Below are 25,601 nucleotides of genomic sequence, written 5' to 3'. Positions count from 1 at the left end.
TTTCCCAGCTGATGACCTGTCTACACCCTTTTCATGTATGAAAAGTGCAATTTTTCCAGTCATAATGAATACTTAGAATTTGATGGTGGTTATAAGTATTCATGAAAAAGGTAACATTAGTGAATGGGCAGCATGAATTCTGGAAATAAACAACTAAAAATCTCACACAGTGTCCATTTAAAACCATCTCTACAGTGTATGGCTGGAATATGGAAAGTACATTTAACAGATGAAGTGATGAGCATGTTGAGGATGAAAAGAGCTCCATGTAGCTACTGGAGATGGCAAGGTGCCTCACAGAATCACACTGGCCCATTCACAGTGTGGCGGTGGTCCAGCAGAGAGGACTGTATAGAGGTATAGGTCATCAAACTCATGACAGCAGCACTTCCAACTAACCACATACCATTAACGCCAGAACAGTACACACAGAAATGCACCATTCACCATTATGAATAAAAATCTGCCGATGTATTAAATATGTTGGAAGGAGTTCATATCAGGCAGAAATAAACCCTGTGCACGGTATGGCGTAAGATTACTGTAACAAGTTTCTTAGAAAGGCCCGTTCTATTATCGTCTATAGACTTGCTGAGTCTCACTTAATGTACTCTGTCTTCACAAAGTCTTGCCGTGTGGTGCAATGATGCCTTGCAGCTTGACTGAATACATTTCAATGGTCGATGACCGTACAATAAGAGATGTTGCCAAGAGTGGATAAAGGATGGCTTCCAGAGGAGCTGGGACCTCGTCCAGTGCTTCCCTCATCAGTGACTAGATTAAACACATCATAAACGTAGCCTGAAGGTGACCCTACCTGGGGAGAGGAGAGGAGAGGAGAGGAGAGGAGCCTCTCATTTTTAACAGCTGCTGTAAAAATTCCATGAAATAGCGATGGGACATAGGGGAGAGCGATACTCTAATTGGATTGGATGCATTTTTCGGCCAGTCAAATGATGTCCAATCAAATGATGCCGTTCCCTTGTGTGTTCATCAAATACACCGCATTGATTGACTGGTGCTGCTTGTGATTCGGACATTGTCTGTGTCGCCATCTTCATGTTCAACCACTGCAATACATTTGTAACGTTTAGCTCCAGCTTCCTCTCTGATTGGTTGAGACATGTGTCTTGAACTCAGGGGCATGTTTCCCATTCACTAAGCAAGGATTGCACAGCCAAGGTGCAATATGTATGTATGACATTTATGGCAAGTATGTACGGCAAATTCTGTATCCTAATGTATCTTGAGCAAATGTACCATAAATCATAACCTGATCAGTCACAAGTCATTATGTAAACACATCACACTGAAATGCTGAGAAGTCGACTGACAGCAAGTCATTTGATTCACAACATGAATATTCTGATTTAGTTTTGATGTGTTTTGATATGTTTGTTGTTATTTTTTAATATATACGGTATATGTCACTTTATTACAGACTTGGGGTTCAAACTGTAGAAACCACAACGTAATACTGTATTGAATTATCTTTCGTACTACCCTATGTTCATCTTCATTTCAGCACAATGACTAACAATGGGGGTCAATTAACAATGGAATATTGGACAACAATTCCAGACTACAGTATGTCCTCATGACGTTCTGAGGATAGAAAAAGACTGTCCACGTACGGGTCTTTCGAGCGGAGTCCTCCACGAACAGGGAGGAGATGTCTTCATCCACGCCCACTTCATTCTTGGCGATGCAGGTGTAGGCTCCCGTATCCTCGTAGCGCACGCTCCCGATGTGCAGCTCACTACCATTCGCTGGTTTACAGGACGAGAGAGAGAGAGAGAGAGAGAGAGAGAGAGAGAGAGAGAGAGAGAGAGAGAGAGAGAGAGAGAGACAGAGAGACACAGAGAGACACAGAGAGACAGAGAAAGAAACGATAAAAAGGTTAGTCACTTCAAAGTGCATAACCGTTCAACTCAAGAAGCCTGCAATATCCTGCAGATCTACAAAGTAAGAAGGAGAAGTTGGTGTAGTGGGGGTAGTTTGGTTAAGAGTTTGTTACCTGGGGAAAGCTCAACCCCCCCCCAGAGCTGTTCAGGTGCACCGCAACTTCTATCAGACTGCTGTGTTGTGGGAAGCAGCCGTATAAATCTGGTGTCTGATATACAGTAGGGGGAGGACGGGGGGATGAGTGTATGGAGGTGGGGAAAGGGGAGGAGAAGCGATGCTGAGATAGGAAATAATCAAAGCCCTGGTGCCTGCGCCGCCCTTTTGTGATGTGCTTGTGTGTGAGCTCTCAGATCCACCCCCTCCTCAGCAGTGGTTCTGTTTCCTTGATCACAGTGCTACCTACCTTCTTCAAAAACACATCAGCGCTGAAGGACAGCGTGTGTGTGGGTCCGCCTGCACTTTCACATGCGGTGTCAAAGATCATCCGCAGGTCTCCCTGTCTCTCTTTCCCTGTCCCTGTCCCTGTCCCTCTCTCTCCCTCCCTCTCTCTCTCTCTCTCTCTCTCTCTCTCTCTCTCTCTCTCTCTCTCTCTCTCTCTCTCTCTCTCCCTCCATGTCCTCCTCTCTCCCTCTGTCTTTTTCACCTTCCTCTTCCTCCTTTTCTTTATTCACCTCTCACTCCCCTTCTTTCTCTCTCTCACTCTCTTTCTATCCTTCTCTCTGACTAACTCTCTTCCTCTCTCCCTCTCCCTCTTTCTCTCTCACTCTGCTTTTCTTTTTCCTTCCATCTCGTGTACCTCACCTCCATCCTCTCATATCTACCTCACCCTATCAGTCTGCTGTCTTTGATCCCCCCTCCCCTCTTGATCTCCACCTTCACTATCGCTATCTGTTCCTCAGAATGCTGACTGCCAGCGGATGGATGGATTCCAAGTTCTTCGCAAGAAATGCCAGTCTCCCTTCCTTCCCGCATCCCTTCCTTCCTTCATTCCTTCCTTCCCTCTTTCCTTCCACCCATCCTTTCTTCCAAGCTTGCCTTGACCTATCCAGAAGAAAACACCTATTTTAGGTGAATGGACTGCCCAGTGCCCTATCACGGAGGAAAAAAAATCTTGTGATCACCTCAGTACTTGCAATTATGAGTAAGGATAGAGACAAAGTGTTCACAACAAATGATGTGTTTTCATTTCTGCTACTTCATTTGTCAAGATCATCAGAAAATGATTTACATGTAAAGGTACATTTCCTCAAATGACCATTTTGGTATGTCCCGAATTGCGACCAAAACAAAGCCAATGTTCAGTTTCAGATGGATTTTCTGATTGAATAAATTGCACAAAAAATAGTAGCTGAGACAACTTAAAAAAAAACCCACACATTTACAAACAGCAAAAGTGTTCCATTTAGTGTTAGGGATGACAAATTGTCCAATCAGAGATGTAATGATGTGAGGCGGTCTCCTAAAAATTCAAAAGCCTTTCTGAAAAATATTTGGACTATTTTGAAGTTTGACTTCGAAGCGTGCCCAAGTGTTTCCACATGACCGGCAGAGTTTCATCAGTGTCTTCCCATGTTCCTAAAAGCAATCACAATCAGCCCGTAGAAATCATGGTGGAAAAATGGCAATCATGTACATACATTTCCTCAACATGGGGACTTTTGTCTGTGTGTGTGTGTTTGTGTGTGTGTGTGTGTGTGTGTGTGTGTGTGTGTGTGTGTGTGTGTGTGTGTGTGTGTGTGTGTGTGTGTGTGTGTGTGTGTGTGTGTGTGTGTGTGTGTGTGTGTGTGTGTGTGTGTGTGTCTGTGTCTTTGTGTCTCTGTGTGTGTTTCTGTCTGTGTGTGTGTGTGTGTGTGTGTGTGTGTGTGTGTGTGTGTGTGTGTGTGTGTGTGTGTGTGCGTGCGTGTGTGTGTCTGCGTACGTGCTTGTGTGCGTGCGCGTATGCGTGTGTGTGCCTGCATGCATTTGACTATGTGTGACTGTGTAAGTGTATGTTTGTTTCAGGCATTTTCACAAAAGAGTAGGACTGGAACCAGCCATACCTTTGCACTGTCCCAAATAAAGCCTCAAGACTCTAAAAAGCTTTCCTTGATGGAAAAAAATTCTCTCTTGACCACACAAAGCAATCAATAAGAGGGAGAGAGTAGAGTGGAGAGAGGAGAGAGGAGAGAGGAGAGCGGAGATCGGAGACACGTGTGTGTGTGTATGTGTTTGTGTGCATGTGTGTGCGCGTGCGTGTGCGTGCGTGCGTGCATGTGTGCGTTCACATCCTCGTGTGTGCACGTTTGTGTGTTACTGCGTGTGTGTGTGTGGCCGTGAGTCTGTTTGTGCATGTGCAATGTGCATGTGTCTGTGTGTGTACTGACTCACCAACAAGTGCGAGCTGCTTGGTGGCCCGGGGCTGCAGCTCCATGCCGTTCTTCAGCCAGTTGATGCTGGGGTTGGGGATGCCCTCGGCGTGGCAGTACAGGCTGGCGGCCACCCCGGGCTCCTGGGCCTGGGTCTCAGGGTACACCAGGATCACCGGGGGCACTGCAGCATGGCAGGGAAAGCAAGGCACATGCGTGCACGAACACACACACGCGCGCACGCACACACGCGCGCACGCACACACACACACACACGCACACACACGTGCGCATGCGCACACGTACACACACACACACACACACACACACACACACACACACACACACACACACACACACACACACACACACACACACACACACACACACACACACACACACACACACAAACACACAGCAAGAAGGGGGGTGAGCAAACAGTCTATGACGAAAGCATTGCATGTAGCAGACATGAGCAGTATACAATTCCGTTTGCAAATGAAATAAATAAGTTTCACCGGCATGCTTAAGATTGCCAACCTTTCATGGGTATGCACACGCCACATTCCTGACAAATGCTTTTTTTTTTGTTTATTCATTTTCCAGGTGTGTGAGAGACAGTTCAAGGAAGCCAAACGCCACCGGCTGGTAATTGGGAAGTAGAGATAACCTGCTCCCTGGCAACAGCACAACACAACTCTCACTCGCCACAGAGCAACAGTGAACTCCTGCTGCCACTGTATCATTTTTCAATTAGCCACGATCCCCCGAGAAAAGAAAGGAATAACAATCATGTATATTGTTCCGGCTAATTGAAAATGTGTTTTTTTTTCCCTTTTCTTTCTTCCCCTGCTATTTTCTTTCCCTATATGCCTTGAGTATCTGACAGCTATGAAACAAAGCGCTGAAATTGGATTATTATCTTTGATTCCGTGAAGCAAAGACGCAGAGCCCTTTCCGTGTCATGCCGTTCCTTCTCAGTTGCTTCTTGAAGAGCAAGCCAGTGGTAATCACTCTGTTCACAAGCACAAGTAAATAAATAAGGAATGAAAATAAAAAATAAATCCAATGCAAATTACTTTTTTGAAGCTGTGAGCTTTGATAAGTGTTGACAACATGTCCGATTATTAGTGCCGCTGGTTAGTTGGTGGTGTTACTCTAAATGGCTTGAATGCTCTCGGCTGTTGAAATAAACAGCTCGAATACCGATGCGATACAATTCCTTGTTGATTTAATTTCCATCAGAAAAGAGTCTGACTGAGTTCTTTCCCCTTGACATGTTTCCTCAGGCCTGTGTGATGAAGCAAACTGATATCTAGGACCTTTTAGTGAAAAACAGTGTTATGCTTTTATCATGCTCTGTTCACCACTCCTATGCATTTGGGGCCTCAACACCTTCGTTATCGGCCCTGTTAATGAAGAAAGGCAGCCTGGTGTATTGCCTGTGTCTGGGCAAATAGGTGTTGCACTTGAACTTGCAAACAGTTTACATACAGTAAACCAAGACATAATTCACAGTTTCTGTTCATGTTATGATTTATGGATATCCAAATTATACGGTCACAAACAATAAACAAAGCAGGAATTTGCTCACTCTGTTTCCTAATTCCGTTTTCACATTATAACTGAAAGTGTAGCGTTGAAAGAATTTGGCTTTTTAATTAGCAGATTGTCAACTCTTAAGTGATGGGCTTGTAGAAAAGATTAAGATTAGAAAGAAACAAAAATAAAGTTGCATCCTAGCAACAGGCAGAGAAGCTGCCCAGCAGAAGTGTGTGATGCCATACAGCGATATTTTCTAACTGCAAAAACACCATGTTGCTTCACTTCAGCATTGTCAAACTGGAGTCTGCCTGGTGCCTAGTAGCGAGGTGGACACACTTGTAAAAGTAGGGCAACAGGCGCTCACAGACAACATCTCAACATTGGCAGGCGGCCAAGGATGTATCTTGGGGTTTGGGGACACAAAGTGACCTGCGCCACACTTTATTTTGTGTCACATAACCTGTCCGGACGGACGTGTCACAGATTCACTTTAGCTCAGCGCCTCCCAAAGTCAACCGGTCGTGTCAGAAAGTAGGAGATGTGTCCATACTGACAAAACAGTTGGTGATACTATATGCTACAGTAGTGTATATAGCTGTTCATATCTAGCAATGATATGTATGATATATCGGCATTGACAACAGAGTAGTATCTCTTTATCGTAAATAGCGCATTCAGGCCAACTGAGAACTGTGCCAGTGCCCGTTCCCGCACCTAATTGCGAACCGTCGTGTTCACGCCACAGATTTTACTGGAACTGGAACTGGAAAGTTGGTTCGGAATACGAACCGCAAAATACTAGGCGAACCGTGAAGACAGCGTAGCCGTCAGCAGGTTCATCCGGGTAACACAGTCACGTGGCGAAACAGTTCAGAGCCCGGTATGAACACGAGCGGTTCACAGATAAGCACTTTAGTGCCGAACGTAACTGGTGCGGGTGCGGGCACCGGCTCCGTTATGGTCGACCTGAAAGCCCTAATAACAGCTAGAATACTGATATTAGTGAACTGTAGTGCTCATGTGCCTGGCTGTAGCTTAGCAACAACACGAGCCCAGAGAAGATTTGAAAGCGCCTGGGAGGAACTCATACACACTATATCTATAGATGTATGAATGTATAGATGGATGGGTACTGACCATTCACCTGCAGCACATGGGTCTGGCTGAGCTCCTCGTAGCCGTATGCATGGCAACTGTAGTTCCCCATGTGGATAGTCGTCACCTTGGTGATGTAGAGCGAGCCGTCATCGCCAAAGTCCTGAGAGAGACAGAGAGAGAGAGAGAGAGAGAGAGAGAGAGAGAGAGAGAGAGAGAGAGAGAGAGAGAGAGAGAGAGAGAGAGAGAGAGAGAGAGAGAGAGAGAGAGATAGAGAGAGAGAGCATGAGGATAGTGGACAGGGTTGCCAATTCTGCATATTATAAGCGACCAAGGGCTTCTTTTTTTGAGCTGTCTCTTTAAATTTTGTAAAGTCGTGGGTTGCGGTTTTTGGGCCTGTTCTTGTCAGGGTTGACCTGACGTTTTCTTCTGCTCTACTGGTGATTTGAATGTGTTTGGATGTTTGTAACTTAATGTTTCTCAATGGTAACTCAGTTTTACTCACTCATCCTTACAAGTTACCCTACACCAACATTGTTAAGTCCCACTCTCTGTCTCTGCCTCGGCCACTTACGTGGATTGTAGTTACCACACAGATCCCCGCACCAGACCAGAGTCGTCTCTGATAAGGCATGAGACTGACGACATACCCCGCGTTTTTTTGTTTAGTCTTAGGTCGCTTCTTTTGGCCTTGTTTTCAGGATGCCAGTCGCTTATTCCTCGTCAAAGATCTGGCAACACTGATAGTGGGGCGAGGGCAGGAGGAGTTTGAAGAGGTTTGGAAATCGGGGTAAAGGGTGGCGGGTAGGGGAGTTTGGAGGTGGGGTGGAGTGATGAAAGTCTTTATTGATGGAGAGCGAGAGAGTGTGAGTGCAAGGGAGGAAGGGTGGTAGGTGGAGAGAGGGGAGGGGCTTGGGAGGGTTGCAGGGAGGGCTTTACAGGGATGAGGTGGTTGGGTTGAGAGTGGAAGGTACTGAGTTTGGAGAGGTGTTTTTGAAAAATATTTTCATTTCTCCTTTATTTTACGAGGGTAAAACACATTGAGGCAGTTGCCTCTTTTTCAAGTGGGCCCTAGCCAAGAGAGCAGCAAAAAACGCACGTGGTGGTGGTGGTGGTGGTGGTGGGGGAGTGGAAGAGAGCGTGGAGGGTAGGGAAGTGAGGGCTGTAGTTGGGTGGTGTGGGTTTTGGGAGGCTGGAGGTTAGGTGGTTTGGTAGGGAGGGTTGGGGGGAGGGGATGAGGGTAGAGGAGATGGAGGAGAGGGAAAGTAGAGAGTTTGGAGAGGTGTAGAGGGTGGATGGGTAGAGGTGAGTGGAGGGTAGAGGAGTTTGGGAGTGTTTTTGTGGTGGTGGGGGTGTGAGTTTCCAGGATGGAGGTTAGGTGGTTTGGGGGGGGCTGAGGGTAGAGGTGGTTGGGGAAGAGGGAAGATAGCGAGTTTGGACAGGTGTGGAGGGTGGATGTAGTGGTGGGGTATGGGTCTTGGAGGCTGGAGGCTAGGTGGTTTGGGGAGGGAGGGTTGGGGGGGTTGCGAGGTGTGGACTGGAGTGATGAAAGGTGCACTGCGGGGTGTCAGCGGGAGCAGAGCCCCCCTGCGCGCATGGCGGACCTTGATAAATAGCAGGGGTTAAAAATATAACAAACATTACGCTGATGAATGAGGCCAGTTGTTGTTTTTCAGGATGCGCAACTCACTTGGGGGTTTCGGCACTGGCTTAGAGGGATTAAGACACTAAATAGCTCCGTCCCACCAGGAGAGGGTGTGTGCGCGTGAGGGTGTGTGTGTGTGTGTGTGTGTGTGTGTGTGTGTGTGTGTGTGTGTGTGTGTGTGTGTGTGTGTGTGTGTGTGTGTGTGTGTGTGCATGCACGCATATGTTTTTGCTAGAATGAGTGAGTGTGTGTGTGTGTGTGTGCACGCGTGCGTGTTTGTGTATATGTGTGTGTGTGTGTGTGTGTGTGTGTGTGTGTGTGTGTGTGTGCGCGTGAACGTGTGTGTGTGCATGCACGCATATGTGTTTGTTAGAATGAGTGAGGGTGTGTGTGCGTGTGTGTGTGTGTGTGCGCACACATGTGTGTTTGTTAGAATGAGTGTGTGTGTGTGTGTGTGTGTGTGTGTGTGTGTGTGTGTGTGTGTGTGTGTGTGTGTGTGTGTGTGTGTGTGTGTGTGTGTGTGTGTGTGTGTGTGTGTGTCTGCATTTGTGTGTGTGTTTGGTGAAGATGAGTGGATCTTGCAGAGGCACGGAAGCTAATGTCAGACGACCAGCGGTCCCTGTGCTCTCGCTGCCCTTTTGGCACAATCAATACGAGCCCTTCAGTGATGACTTCATTTTCATTCAGGGACAGATTAAAGTTCGATGACAGTCAACCCAGCTAGCAGGTTGCACATCTAGGATGACGACAACAACAACAGCAGCAGTATAACGATAATGTCAATTTGCCACAATAGTCTGGTGCAGAGCCGTATGTTTTTCTGTGGCTCTGGGGTGCATTTCTCAAAAGCGTAGTTGTTAGCCAGTTAGCAACTTGGGTAGTTGCCAATGGGAAATTGCATTGTAAACAACAAAGTAGCTAACTGAAATGCAGTTGAAAGAGAAATCACGTGATTTTACAGCATGTTCGATTTCATTTCCTTAGCGTATGGAAATTTAACATATGTACTACTGAAGATGAATCACAAAGATGTTTTTTTTCCATTTACATGTGAATTTGAATCCAAATTAATTGTTACACAAGATCCCGTTGAGACACAGTGTAGATTGTGAGTATATGGCTTTATCATACACTGCTAACTTCAAATAAGCGTCATACAAGTAAACTCCCACATGTAAGCTTTGTTTATTTATTATTCACTTGTCTTCCTTGTCAACAGTGAAAACACAGTGAAGTATTTTCACTGCTGTGCCTGTCCCAACGCTCCCCCCCCTCATCCCCACCACCATATCTGCGACTGAACACTCCACCTGCACTACTACATCTGTGACTGAACTTTCAACCTGCACTAACTCAAAACATACACATGCACACACACACACACACACACACACACACACACACACACACACACACACACACACACACACACACACACACACACACACACACACACACACACACACACACACACACACACACACACACACACACACACACACACACACACACACAAGCACACTGCACTTTCTGCACTAAACCCAAACATACACACACTGACACACAACTCATACTCACACACATACACACACACACACACACACACACACACATACACAGGTACACACACACAGACGCACACCGCACTTTCTACCTGCACTAAACACACACACACACACACACACACACACACACACACACACACACACACGCACACAAAACACATACAAACACACACACACACATACTGCTGCTGGTGTATTTAAATAAAAACCTTTTTTTAATTATTTATTTCTTCAAATGCTACTATTACTATGTCAGAACGCTATAAAGGACTTTTAGGAAAAAGAACAACAAAATACCTCCTCTTAATGTATGTTCTCTACAAGTCTTCTGTTGTCCAGTCTTGCACTTTAAATGTCTGTATGAGCAATGTCTACGTCCATACTGTCTATGTCCATGTATGAGTACTGTCTATGTCTATACTGTCTATGTCCTTACCTAGATTAGTCTATGTCTGCATGGGAGAGCAAGAAACGCAATTTCAAATTCTTTGTATGACCAGTGCATGTAAAGAAATTGACAATAAACTTGACTTGACTTGACTTGACTTGTTTGTTGAAATGTATTCAGCCGCAACCGGTATGACTGACATGTTAATTAAAAAGATTAGGCTGTTAAAAACAAGATTCTAATAAAAAATGTGTGAACGTTTTACGAAAGCTATGAGTCTTACAAATCACTGTTTGTAGTTAGTTTATAATTTATTTGTTGAATCAGCAAGGGAAGAGTGCATTTGACAATCAAGCTTTTGATCTACTCTCCTGACCTAAAAAACCTGTCAGGAATTTAGTGCAGCTGTTGTGTGTCTAACTCCGACTTGTCTTATCTCCCTGAAGTGCTACCCACAGTGCAATCAGATAGAAAATAACGAAAAGAAAACACACACATACACACACACACACACACACAAAACACAATTACTTTGGGGAGGGAGACTTGCTATTCAATATGTAAAATGCCCCAATTTAACGGCAGACAAATAGGTCCGCCTAATGCCGGGGCGCACCGCAGCACATAAGGTTAAAATAGAACACGCTTCTATTACGCCCGGCGGGCCTGAAATTCTATCGCTCTGTAATGTACTCATTGATTTTTAAAACAAGACAATTTTCATACAAAACGGCTCGTTTCGGACTGTAAATACACCTTATCGGGGCCAGCAAATTATAATTGAAGGCTTGTAAACTCATTCGCACAAACAAGCTTTTCCTCCCCCGAATGCTTATGCCCCGAAACACAGCTCTGCTATAAGGTGGTGACAGTGTGGGTTGATGAGTGCTCTGATGAAGACATGCACCACTGATTTGTTTCCACAGCCAGAGCTGCTATTCAGCTTGTTTCTGAAAGACTAAGGCATTTTCACTACACAGTAAAAAAAAAAGGTGTTAACTAAACACTTCGAGAGTACTCTGGGACCAAATACGCTATAGAAGATGTCAAATCAACTCTCTAAGTGTTGAATTAACACTGTATTTTTTTACAGTGTGCTGTTGCCACACTTGCCTCTGCTGACCACTTCTCTTTGTTTCAGGTTTTTTTTTGCCATTGTGAGCTAAGTTTGCTGTTGTGAGACTTAGGCTACCAGGCATTTCATTAACATCCAATTAAAGAATTTTAATCAGTTGTTGGGTAAACAAATCTACAGTCTGACAGCGTTGCAGGTGAGCTAAATACCGGCGCTCCATAGTTCATTAATTTCAGCCAATTCCCAACCACACCATGCTGGGATTTACAAATCACTCATTCTCCCCTTTACCCCGCCACCCTCTTTTTTTATAGCATGGTTTGAGGTTTTTGAAAACAGCATGATGTCTGGCTCAACTCCTGAGACCGAAATCATTTCATTATTTCTCCAATTACAACAAATGATCCACACGGCGTGGGGAAACAGGCGCGACCGTTAATTGGAAAATGAAAGCATGGCAGGAGAATACGATGCAAAAGGTTTGCTCATGACTGCCACCGTTTGTATTTTTATTATTTTTGGGGGAGCAGCAACCTTCATCTCGCTTTATTGATTATTTATTCGAAATCAATGAATCAGAACTCCAGCTGGGCCCGGTGTTCCTTTGGCATTTTGAAATATTCAACAGCCATCAAATGAAAGGAAAAAACAGCATTCCTAAATGACCTTACATCAAAGTTGAACTACCTATCTTGCACGTTTCACCTTGGGGGAAAAAAAATAATCTCAAATTCAAAAAACACACAAACATACAAACCAATCATGAAAAAGCTTGCCATCAACTTTCCGGGAGGGTACTTTTTTTCTCCCCTCCGCCCCAAAAAAACAACCTTTATGTGAGAGCATTCAATCATGTCCTTGACTGATTTATTGCGTGTCTGAACAGTGGCACTACACACTCCGTCTAGAACATGAACAGCTTTAAAACAGCCAGGGCAAACCTGGAAACTCACATTAATATCCTCCAGATCCAGGAAGTTAAGAATGATGCCGTTCCGTTTCCAGATGATTGGCGGCCGCAGCGTGCCCTGAATGGCGCAGGAGAGGACGGTGCTCAGGCCCACGGTTACCGTGGTGATGCTTAATCTCTTATCCTCCGGAAGACTGAGCTGAATGACCTCTGTTGACAAACAAACAAGGAAGCAGAGACAAGTTTTTAGCCAGCTAATATGGCAGGTTTCACCTAATCTTGTCTTAAGAAGATGAGGTGTTGTAGTACTACACTACACACACAAGGCTTCTACACAGTGACACCCAAATGATGCCTCGATGATCTAAGATGTTCGGACAGGACCTTTAAAAGCAATTTAGGGACACAGGAGCTGTCATACTTTATGAAACGTAAAGGGCTTTATGTCGACCGACTTTATCTATAATAGGTGACCTTAATACATCTAGCCTGCATGCGTGATGAAAAGAAAACTCCCTTCCCAACGACCTCTTTCACACTGAGAAGGCACAATTCACTTCGGATCAGCGGCATTTCAATATTTCAATTCAAATAGCTTTTTAATGCACGTCAAACACCAATATCCCTACAAGCTGTGCGCAGCATGCTAATATACAGTACGTGACGGGCGGGGGAAACAGGGGGCGTCGGGTATAAGGACGTCATAAATACGACCCAGGGTCAATATTAGCTGGGCGCTCTGAAAACACCATAACCGGTTCAATAAATAATGATCGCCGCCATCTGACAACCCTCCAAATGGGGCCACCTCGGAGAGCGGCTGTGCGGAAACTCCATTCAATCACACACACACACACGCACGCATCAGCACGTGCACACACACACACGCACGCACACATGCACGCACGCACACACACACACACACACACGCACACACACTCACACACACACACACACACACACACACACACACACACACACACACACACACACACACACACACACACACACACACACACACACACACACACACACACACACACACACACACACACACACAGAAGGCTAATCGTGAGAACACTTTCACTCAAAAATACACAAGTGTGTGTCAAGTGTCTTTTTTCTGTTATTGGTACTCGTATCTGGGCAGCAGCCTACATGTAAGTTATTGTGATTAAGGCCCAATGTTCCAGATGTCATGAGGATGTGCCCGGAACGTAAATGCGACGATTTAGAACGGTGGTGGCCAGCAGATATGTCATTTGGGACAGTGCTCGGTGTGACTTATCAGGTCTCCTTGAAACGGATGAAACGAGAGCGGTCAGCTCTCTACACAATATCCCTCTTACATTTGCTTCCTCCAGACGTGACACGAAGCGGAGGAGACAATCTGCTCCGCAATAACGTCCATAGGGGAACAAGCACACTCTGATTTTGTTGAAGCTTGAGTAGTTTTCAATTACTATGGTCGGCACGGAAAATCTTTCCTTTCAGAAGTCTCATGATGAGCATTAGAGCTTCAACTGGTGCGGTTTTGAGTGAAATAAAGGCAATGTTTTGTTTACTAAGTGTCGTGCATGATATTGCGAGACAGACTCCCTCTGCCTTCTGTTGTGCACGCTCTACCAAGCCCATCTAATGGCGCTGACAGGAGAACCATAACAGTGCTGACAGCATACACAGAGCTAGGCAGCAGGTAGCGGTGTATAAGCGTCTCTGCCATTTAACGATATCATTTTTTTGTACGTAAACTGAGGTAATGTTGATACATGTGTTTACATCTATGAGTTTCATAGATTTTTTAGGAATTACTCATGTGTATAAAATAAATCTAAGAATTTCCTCAGAGTTCTCTGTGAATGATGAAACAGACACCACACAAACAATTCAAGCAACAGGTGATAATGACTTTCAGGTGATGTTACAAATTCTCTTCAAGTTAAAAGTCAGAGCCATTTTAGTGTAAAATAGCAAAAGAATGACTTGTATATGCAAAGTAAGGCATAGCTATGAGTAGGTAAATACCATATTGAAACACTTCACAGTAAACCCGCTATGAGTAGATCAGTACCATATTTAAACCCTTCACAGTAAAACCCCAGTTTTTTCACCACAGGCAAACAAGCAGAGGACCTGAACTGGAATCCACATCTAACTTTGAACCTGACTTCTTCTCTGTAAGACGCCATCCATCTTACAAAGGCAACAGAATAGCCAACCTCCATCACTATATACAGGGTACTACACACGCATTCCTTTTTTGTTGTTGTTTGGGGGTAACGCTTTGATGTGTCTTCCTTCCCCTAAAAGTGAGCAGGGAACACTGCATTGTAAAACTAATGTCCCTCAGTGTTTGAAGATGGCAGCCAGAAGGCTGAAGGAAAGGGAAGGGAAGGCAGTCAAACTACTGTGTTTGTTTACCAGTCGGCTTGCCCATGCCCTCGCTCACCCAGGAGCCGCCGACAAATTACAAATCCTCTGATGGGCCCCGGCTCCCCCTCGTTGGGTAAGCTTGACACGGCATTATCTGCTTAATGACTCCCTCTGCCCCCTCAGACACCACCACCACTTCCTCCTCCCCCAACTCCTCTCCTCCCCTCCTCCGCCTGCTCCTCTCTCTGGGGCCAAATATAGCACCATGTACCCCCGTAATTGACTTTCCTTGGGATTGGGCAAAATGATCGACCCCGTCGCCATTAACCATTCCCTCTCTCTCTTTCTCATTTCCCTCTGCCTTCATCTCTCTCTCTTTCTCCCTCTCTCTCTGTCGCTTCTTCTTCTCTCTCTCTCTCTCTCTCTCTCTCTCTCTCTCTCTCTCTCTCTCTCTCTCTCTCTCTCTCTCGCTCTCATCTGCCATTGCATAGCTAGAGAAAGCATCGGAGTCAGAGTCAGTATTCAGGACCAAAACAAATGACTAAATACAAATGTACTCTCTCTCTCTCTCTCTCTCTCTCTCTCTCTCTCTCTCTCTCTCTCTCTCTCTCTCTCTCTCTCCCCCCCCTCTCTCTCTCTATTTCATCTGCCATAGCATAGCTCAACAGGGCATCAGAGTCACGCCTTCAGAACGAAAAACAAGGAATACATACAAATGCAGAGCACGGTCTCTCCCTCAGTGTGGGAAAATATATAGCTTCTGGAAGCTTCCTCTGAATGAGCCTCAGAATGGAGACACACAACTTCCCCCTCCCTCCTCCCCTCACCACCCCCCACCCCCCATCACCCACTCATCCCAACCTAACCACCCCCCACCCCATGCCCCTCATTACCCTGCCTTAGATGTGCCTAAATAAGACATCACGCCAAACAAATAGAAGAGGAAAGGCAAGAGGCGGAAGAAGAGACGCATGTAGGCAGAGGAGCAGAGTTGGGGATGGGAAATAGAGAGAGAGGGAGAGGAATGAAGGAAAGGCATAGGGGGAGGGAGGGAGGGAGGAGAAGAAGCTGCAAGGAAAGAAGAAGAGTGAAGATGAGTTAAGACAGGGGTAAGAGAGAGGGAGAGAGAAAAAAAAATATATAGAGAGAGAGCGAGAGAGAGAGAGAGAGAGAGAGAGAGAGAGAGAGAGAGAGAGAGAGAGAGAGAGAGAGAGAGAGAGAGAGAGAGAGAGAGAGAGAGAGAGAGAGAGAGCAAGCAGTGAAGAAGAGGCACTAGAGGGAGGTACAAGGAAAAAGGAGTTGAGTCAGGGATAGGAGAGAGAGAGAGAGAGAGAGCAGAGAAGGAGAGGCACTGGAGGGAAGACGTGAGGGAGGAGAGCATGAGGGAGGTGCAGCAGCGCCTGCCTCCATCTGCCAGCACCGCACACCCCTCCCTCCCTCCCTCCCTCCCTCCCAGATGCTAATGACGCGGTGATGAAGTTTTCACAGCCACTGCCTAAGACACGCTGCCATCGCACATCATGTCAGGACGCACGCCGGAGACACTGATCTGGGAAAATGGGCCGCAGAACCATGGCGGAAGGAAAAGAAAGAAGGAAGTAAAGAAGGAGAAAAAGACACGGAGGCACGAAACACTCGCTTGCTTGCTCTCTTCCTCTCACGCCTTTCACATGCTGCTGCTGCTGCTCCTGTAGATTACTTCATGTGAAATAGGCGTCACTGGAACCTACAGAGCACAGACCCTCCTACAGTCTTAAAGTGGAAATGAAGCAGTGACCTAATATAGGGGTCTATAACACCAGTAAGATAAGCCAGCAAATATATATATATTTTTGAAGTCTGAAATTTAAGCCGTTAATAAAAAAATAAAGCACAAACACGTAACGTTTCTGTTAACGTTTCCAGCCAACAGCGGGTGACGTCACGCGAATGGTAGTCTCCTATTCTAATGCTGTTATGATAGTAGTGAATTAAACATTTGGGACTTGCGTGGCTGATTATGAGCTTATTTGCTTAACCCAAATGAAGCAAGAATACGTGTTTGGGTGGGACAGAACAAATATGAGGCATGAAGGCAGACAAGACATCCCATCACATGAACCACAGGTAAACAAGCAGCTATTTTTTGCTAAGGTGACAAGTCGCTAACATGAGCCAACATGATCACTATTCATAATCGTGCGATGTCGTGCAATGTTGCAGTTCCCTACCTTCATCTTCCGATGATTTCGCCAACATTTTCCAAGCACCTGAATTAGGCTACTTTGACATCTCCGTGCCCACGTTTATCGGTGTTATCCAGTCAACAATAATCCAAGGCAACACCGCTATTCCAGCCAGTTTGAGGATGCATCCGCGACTTCAATAACATAATAATTTACTACAATAGATGCAGCTACTTTAAGCATGCCATAACTTAATGTAGGCCATGATAGTTCAACGTGTCATTTCCCGTGGCATCAACTTCTAATCCCCAAAGCTCCTCCAACTCCGAGAGCGAGACGAGAGAGGGGATGGGATAGCCACACACAGAGGCTGCGTCCCTTCCCTTCACAAAGCTTTCCAAACTTCCGCCAATTTTGCAAGTTATTTTCTATTACTGAATTGAACCACATAGCCAACTTAAAGACATGGGCTATCAGATTAGCCTCCAACAATGCAGGAAAAAGACGTTATTGGTGACGGTCTGTCACTACAAACCTATGAGATCGAGCAGCCCCAGTCCTGACTCCTGTCCTATGGTGGATGCAATGGGTGGATGGCTGCAGCTATCCCACTATGCTCGTAGCAAAGGCTTTTTGACACAAAGTGATAATGACACTTGGCATTTCTCTTTCATCTGATAGTAGGTATATAACATAGAAAACCCAGGGACAATGTAAAATGAACCCCTCGTCCTTCTTCAATTTTACTGCCACGATTAGAGTCAGTTAGCGCTGTAGTTAGCACACGCTAACGTTAAGTGAATGGAAGGCTACATTAGCCACCAAGTTCTACCATTCGCGTTACGTAGGCGGCGAACATGGCTGCGCCCTTGTGGCGAAACTCGGTAATAACATGTCATTTTTCAGCAAAACTACTTAAAAGTGCAGTTCAATGAACATCCATTCGTTTATGAAAATAAATAAGCCGCCAAAAAATGATAATAGTTGTCAGTGCTTCATTTCCACTTTAAAATAGAACCCCCATATAGCCACGGTAGTGTGCGAGTGCGTGCGTGCGTGCGTGCGTGCAAGTGACTGTGTGTTTGGGGGTTGCAGTCCATAGGGAGGGAAAGGAGTACAACTAATACCAACATCATAAGTCTGGTGGCGGAGAACCTATAAGACTGTGTAAATATGGTCACATGTAGGTACACTGCAAGTCTACATCATGAATCGCTAGTGCCCAAAAGGCAATAGGAACTGTTACTGTTGAATGATGTCTTATTTTTCTGCCACTTTTACACCACAGAAGAACAATACAAAAGTGCATCAAAGTGTTTACTTAATGTTTTAGAGCTCAGTGTTAGGTATGGTATGTCAGGTATTTGTACATAAAGCACACTGCAAAGGAACCAAAATATAGCTATTATACCTTTCTACAGTACATGCGGGTTGTGATATCACTGCTATAGGTAATATTCAATTATCTGTTCATGATGATGCGTGTGGCACAGCGTATCTGCCAGTAATGAGTCCGAGACAAATGTCCTGTTGGGCCTATAAAGCATTATATTGCACCATATCATATCGCTCTGATTAAGGCATCAGGAGACAGAAGGCATTACGTGTTGTGCTCGTGATTGCCACCATCTTGACAACCAGTGTCCTGCATAATTAAGATGATTTGTCCAGACCCTCCTCTCCAGCTGTTTTGGAAAATGAAGCGTAATGACGGAGGCTTGTCAGATTCCACGTTTCCCTGTGTCTGCGGCAAAACAAAACACACTGTAAGAGTAATTTTACCAATACCACCCAAGCTATTACGTTACGGTGTGTTTTTTATTTTTATTACCGTCATCATCGCCCTCTGAGAAACAATCTCACATGTACAGCTGAATTTACAGCTGACAGATAGCACAGGATGTGTGAGAAGAAGCAGGCAATGTTTCCTTTATATAAAGCAGCGTGCCAATTATAAGTGGTAGGCCAATGCAAGTTGTATACAATTTCCCCCCAAAAAATGGATGTGTGTTTTGTGCGTATCCAAATGATTGTGTACTGAGGACCGACTACTGTGTGACTAGAACATGTCATCTCACAGAAATGCCTTTTGAATAATGGAAAAATGTCTCTCCCAAATGTCTTTAATCAGAAATTCTGAAACATAATTGAAAACAGCTACTTTAATAGTATTTTTCTCATGGTGAAAAGCTATGTCATACAAAAGGCCACGTAACGAAAAGAAAATCCAAAAGCTCCTCGGCTATAATTAAAATCAGAGGGCAAAAGAAAGAAAGCTCTTGTCAGTGCTATTACCTTAGGAAGAGGTGTGAGGTGTGAGGAATGGAGAGAGAGAGAGAGAGAGAGAGAGAGAGAGAGAGAGAGAGAGAGAGAGAGAGAGAGAGAGAGAGAGAGAGAGAGAGATGAAGGCAGAGCGAAATGAGAAAGAGAGAGAGGGAATGGTTAATGGCGACGGGGTCGATCATTTTGCCCAATCCCAAGTGTATATGTGTGTTTGCGTGTGAGTGCTTGCACACGTGTGGGCGAGTGTGAGTGTGAGTGTGTGTGTGTGTGTGTGTGTGTGTGTGTGTGTGTGTGTGTGTGTGTGTGTGTGTGTGTGTGTGTGTGTGTGTGTGTGTGTGTGTGTGTGTGTGTGTGTGTGTGTGTGTGTGCACGTGCGAGTGTATGCACACATGTGGGCGAGTGTGTGTGTGTGTGTGTGTGTGTGTGTGTGTGTGTGTGTGTGTGTGTCTGTGTGTGTGTGATGGGAGATGGGTATTCAGCTGGCCTCTCATTAATCAGCCTGAATAGAGCACCCCAATCTTCACCCAAAGGTGTGGAAGAACCTTTCACAGACAGACAGACAGACAGACAGACAGACAGACAGACAGACAGACAGACAGACAGACAGACAGACACACACACACACACACACACACACACACACACACACACACACACACACACACACACACACACACACACACACACACACACACACACACACACACACACACACACACACACACAGTGTATCTACTGACATCGACAAAGCCATATTGAAATACAACTGGCAGAGAGGAATAGGCTTGCAAGAAGAAGGAAATAGCTGGAATACCTGGAAGAAAACCATTGAAATAATAATGACCCCAGATTGTAAGAAAAAGTCTCTGAGCAAATAGCTGTGGCTAAATGGAAGGTTGTTTTAAAGTAATACAGGCCTCATACTACCAGTAAAATGTGTGTGTGTGTGTGTGTGTGTGTGTGTGTGTGTGTGTGTGTGTGTGTGTGTGTGTGTGTGTGTGTGTGTGTGTGTGTGTGTGTGTGTGTGTGTGTGTGTGTGTGTGTGTGTGTGTGTGTGTGTGTGTGTGTGTGTGTGTGTGTGTGTGTGTGTACACGTGGGTGTGTGTTCATAGAGGCTGCAGATATCTGGTCTTTTACACAATGAATAATGATTGTGTGTGTGTGTGTGTGTGTGTGTGTGTGTGTGTGTGTGTGTGTGTGTGTGTGTGTGTGTGTGTGTGTGTGTGTGTGTGTGTGTGTGTGTGTGTGTGTGTGTGTGTGTGTGTGTGTGTGTGTGTGTGTGTGTGTGTGTGTGTGTGTGTGTGTGCATGTGCGTGTGCGTTCATGTGTGATAACTAAGTCACGTTCTTTTCACACCAAGTACAATGATTTTAAAGTGGTGTGACTGTGTATCTCACCATGGTAGTGTGAAAACTCTAACTTGTTAACAAGGGTGTTGAAAGAAGAATCAACAGGCACGTACGGTACGTACCTATTTGCAAGCGACAAAAGCGATGTGATGTGAAATAGCCCTAAGATGCTACCTGCTGTGTGCTACTTTCCTGGGTTAATTTATATAGCTTTTTAACTCGAAGCATATGCATACACACACCAACGAATTCACACATACACAGACAAACACACACACACACACACACGCACACGCACACGCACACGCACACGCACACACACTCTCACACGCATAAATGCAAACACACATGTATGCACTGACACACACACACATGCACTCACACACACAGAGAGAGAGGTATAGGGAGAGAGAGAGAGAGAGAGAGAGAGAGAGAGAGAGAGATGCAAATGTGTGTGTGTGTGTGTGTGTGTGTGTGTGTGTGTGTGTGTGTGTGTGTGTGTGTGTGTGTGTGTGTGTGTGTGTGTGTGTGTGTGTGTGCGCGCGCGCGCGCGCGCGCGCGTGTGTGTATGCGTGTGCGTGTGCTTGTGATATTTTTAACACATGTATGCTTAATGTTCCAAATTGACCGTAATGTTCTTTTATGTTATCTGTACGCTTTGGCAACACTGTTATCAATAGGCATGCCAATAAAGCATATTTGAATTTGAATTTGAATTTGAATTTGAGAGAGAGAGAGAGAGAGAGAGAGAGAGAGAGAGAATGAGAGAGAGAGCAAAACACACAACACACACACACACACACACACACACACACACACACACACACACACACACACACACACACACACACACACACACACACACACACACACACACACACACACACACACACACACACACACACACACACACACACACACACACACACCTAACTTTAGTTCCCCTATTAAAAGAATGTGTCATTCCTCTCCCCCCGGATGGCATGGGCCTGCTGGGAGACAAAGCAGTGCTACTGTACGTGATTAATTCCAGGCCTCGGGGTTGAGGGGGCCCTGTTTACAGAGGCAGGTGTGGTCTGCGGCCCCAGCATGCATGGCCATATTTAACCTGTAAATTACTTTAATATGACACTAAAGTCATATCTGTTTGCTTAAACTACAGTATTAATGTTGGAAATGAAAGGTCAAGTCACCCATTATAAATCCACTCGGCCATAAACAACAATTTGTACATGCGCCGCACGGGATATAATTTAATTATGAAAGTTAACCATTAAAAATGAACCATTAAGGCCACTGCCGTAGCTTCTGACCTGCTAGATGCAGATTGAGTAATGAAGAAATATGTAATAATAAAGTTTTACAGGCATCAGGGATATTGACGTGGCGTGATGTGATGCAGAACAAGAAATGTTAACACAGGAATATAATTGCTGGCTGACCAATTTCAAAGTAGAGAGTCGTACTGTACATGAAAACCACACATTAAACAGTATAAGCTTTATCACACACTTATACTTTGAAGCACGCAGCTTGCATATACTGTAAATCTTAATGGGTCTAAATTACTGTATGGAAATTACTTTCACGTCATATTTCAAACAGAAGCCATTGCATCAATATTACCTAGGGCCTACGGCTGGTCATATGACTGTTGTATATGCATGATATGTGCTTTCTAAGTATTTCATCTGTCAAATTACATCTATGCAACCGTTTACTGTGTATTACAAGTAGTACATTACCATAATACATACACTACATGTATTTCCAATATCTATCATACATCCTTTGACAACACGTCTGCCTTTTAAATTTGACCGACACACTTTCCACTGAATGAATCCGTTAAGGCATGACTAGAAATTATTCAAAATTATGTGCATATCTTATCAATACGTTGCTCAGCCCTCCCTGTTACATGGGAGGAGACAGTCTTTTCCCTCCTTATCACAAGGTGTCTGGAGAGACGAAGCCCAGTAGTCATAAATTACATCCGCACACACTAGTCAGAAATTAATTTAACTGGGAGATCATTTGAAGCACACACTATAGACTGAAATATAGCTCTTGTTAAAAGTGCAGACCCAAAAGACTAGGGCTTATCACTTACCTGAGCATCAGCACTAGGGGTATTTTTGTTAAAAAAGGAACTGAACAAAGAGAGTCTGGGAGGTATTTTTGTGCAGCAGGCGGTGTGCTCTCGCAAAGTTAGCTGTTTTTTGATCATTCTCAAACAGCCTGAGCCTCCCTAAGGCAAAGTGCTTCTACGTTTGTGCAAGTCTTTTTTATATTCTTGCTTTGTTTTGTTTTTTGTTTTTTTAAGGAATGCATTGTTTCTTTTTGTGTGACTCACCTACAGCCAGAACACAGAAATATGTGTTGCAGCAATCGACTGTGAGAGGTTGTGGGGAGGTGTGTGTGTGTGTGTGTGTGTGTGTGTGTGTGTGTGTGTGTGTGTGTGTGTGTGTGTGTGTGTGTGTGTGTGTGTGTGTGTGTGTGTGTGTGTGTGTGTGTGTGTGTGTGTTGTGTGTGTGTGTGTGTGTGGTGGTGTGTGTGTGTGTGTGTGTGTGTGTGTGTGTGTGTGTGTGTGTTTGTGTGTGTGTGTGTGTGTGGTGTGTGTGTGTGCCTGTGTGTGTGCGTGTGTGTGGTGTGTGTGTGTGTGTGTGTGTGTGTGTGTGTGTGTGTGTGTGTGTGTGTGTGTGTGTGTGTGTGTGTGTGTGAGGTGAGTGAGGATCCCCTGATGTTATCCCCCCACACCACACCAGGAGCTGGGCAGGATTAGATTGCTGTTGTGCTATTTATAATGACAGCGATTTTCTGGAGCTGTCCTGTCCTCTTGTCCCTGACAGCTCTTTAAATTGCACTGCATGGCTGCAGCTACGGGTGCCGACAGCGGGGAAGGGGGGACAAAGGGGAGAGTTGTCCCAAGCCCAGGGAGAGAGGGGGGCCCATAATTGGGTTCTCATTACATTGTATCTATTGGGCTGGGGGGCCCTTTCAGATTACTTTGAAAAGCTGTCAGGGGCCCTGGCTGCTGTGCTGCTTGGGCCCGTCTCCTCTCCCGTCTTAGAAAGAAGGGGGAGCAGCAGAGGATTATGTCAGCACAGTGTCTTCTTCTAATTCATGCTCCTCCAGAATAAATGGCTGACCTTTCGCTGGGTGTGTTTGGCAATGCTGCCAACGTCCACACTGACCTCACACGAACCAGAATGGAGAGTTAGTTTACTGAAACTAAATAATGTGGTTGTCCACTTATTTCGGCCATGTTTGTTTGAAAGTGTATATTTATGACACAATATCAATAAATACATTTTTTAAAAATTTAAATACTTAAAGGGATCCTTCAGCTGGAAACCTCCTTTTAAGTCCTGAAACTGGAGAGCCGTAGTACTTTTGAAATGAAAACCTATGCACGATGGACGGTAGTCGTTCATACCTGTAGTACAGATCACTGAAAGAATAGCACTGAATAAACAATGCAGCGAACAACACACTTTAAAATGACCATAGATAGAAAGTGCATTTTCTTCATGTAATAACACAAAAGTGCTCTGTGGAATCTGCTCTGTGTGTACTGTACCCACCGTCACCTGCAACAGATTTAATTAAACAAACTGATGCTGCAGTGGTGTTGAGTCTCAACACCAGGGCTGGTCAGTGAGGTGGCCATTCAACGGGGTTGAACATGATCATGACAGACATACTGTTACAGTAAATTCAAATATAGCGTCTCCATTCAGAAGGACTCAGATTTGTGGTACCTCACAAGCCTTTGAAGATTCCCCAAATTCACCAGCCATATACACACATACTGTATTAGCCCACGCAAAAGTATACTAACATCAATAATTGGGACACTAAATTAGTAAAAGCAGTAAGAAATGTGGATGTAAATCCATCAGAGCGTGCCGTCTCTCACAAAATACTACCACGGGAGCTGAAATGTCACACATTTACACCCTGTGTGTACTTGTTGCGATCTATTTACATACTCTGACCTTGTTTATGACTGCAAGGTCGCGGCAGCGCTATCTCACAGGGAGCTAATGCGCTCCATGTTAGGACAGCTAGCTATTTCCTCCTGCAGATGATAAGGAAAGGTCTGTAATAGGAGGTGATAAAGTCCAATGACAGCTTTAGGGCGTTCCATTGACTTTGGTCTGATTCCTCTCGACCTGTTTCACTTCATCATCGTAATGACGGAGTGCAAACTTTACGGCGCTAATTATTTTTTTTAGGTGTCCTCGGCCTCCCCAAAGGGCCAATAAACGAGTGATTGATGCGCGGCTACGCTAGGTTCCCTTCTATTAAATAAGTCATTAATTAAGATTGACATAACCTTGCATGCGAGTTGTGTGGACACACCGGAGGGGCTGTCCACCTGTCCACTTTTCAACATGAGGGTTGCAAGTTTGGTCAGTGTCGCGGTCTTGCGTCTGGATGTATGAGTCCTCAATTATCATTCACAATATTGCTACAGTACAGAAAAATGAAGAGTTGATTTGAATACTTTCCTTCTTTTCTCTCTAAGGACTCAACTCTCCAAGGATTGAATCAGCGTTGCAAAACTCACCGTGCGAGAAAATGGCAAATGAAAACAATAAGCGCATTCATTGCATTGTTTGTGGTATCTGCGGTATATTTGTTTCGTCCTCCATAAGCCGAAATAATAAGCGTAATATCTTCTGTTATTGCAGCCAGCCTCAAGGCAGCATGAAGCCGAAACCTGACACAGATATCAAACCCCTTCGCCAAGACCGCATCCGTGTCTAGACAAGTTTGCCACCTCATGGGGTCGTTGAGTGCCAGCCAGAGCAGAGCAGCCCAGACCGCCTCATGTGTCCTCCTCCTCCTCCTCCTCCTCCTCCTCCTCCTCCTCCTCCTCCTCCAGATGGAGAAGGCCGTCCAGACAGGAGGCCTGGACAGACAGACAGACAGACAGACAGACAGAAGGA

General features: G+C 45.1%; 1 protein-coding gene across 1 annotated transcript in view; it reads right to left on the bottom strand.

Moving 5' to 3' along the window:
• Nucleotides 1-25,601, bottom strand: part of fstl4 (follistatin-like 4) — a 118,328-nt gene that overhangs the window by 16,033 nt on the left and 76,694 nt on the right. The window contains exons 5-8 of the mRNA XM_063202270.1: nt 12,517-12,683; nt 6,933-7,053; nt 4,273-4,434; nt 1,635-1,769 (exon numbers count right to left, since the gene is read on the bottom strand). Coding sequence (XP_063058340.1) covers nt 1,635-1,769; nt 4,273-4,434; nt 6,933-7,053; nt 12,517-12,683 — 585 coding nt within the window. The remainder of the gene's footprint in view (nt 1-1,634; nt 1,770-4,272; nt 4,435-6,932; nt 7,054-12,516; nt 12,684-25,601) is intronic.

The sequence above is a fragment of the Engraulis encrasicolus genome, chromosome 7, assembly GCF_034702125.1.
Source record: "Engraulis encrasicolus isolate BLACKSEA-1 chromosome 7, IST_EnEncr_1.0, whole genome shotgun sequence".
In the NCBI taxonomy this organism is placed as follows: domain Eukaryota; kingdom Metazoa; phylum Chordata; class Actinopteri; order Clupeiformes; family Engraulidae; genus Engraulis; species Engraulis encrasicolus.
This window is presented reverse-complemented; position numbering and strand designations above follow the sequence as displayed.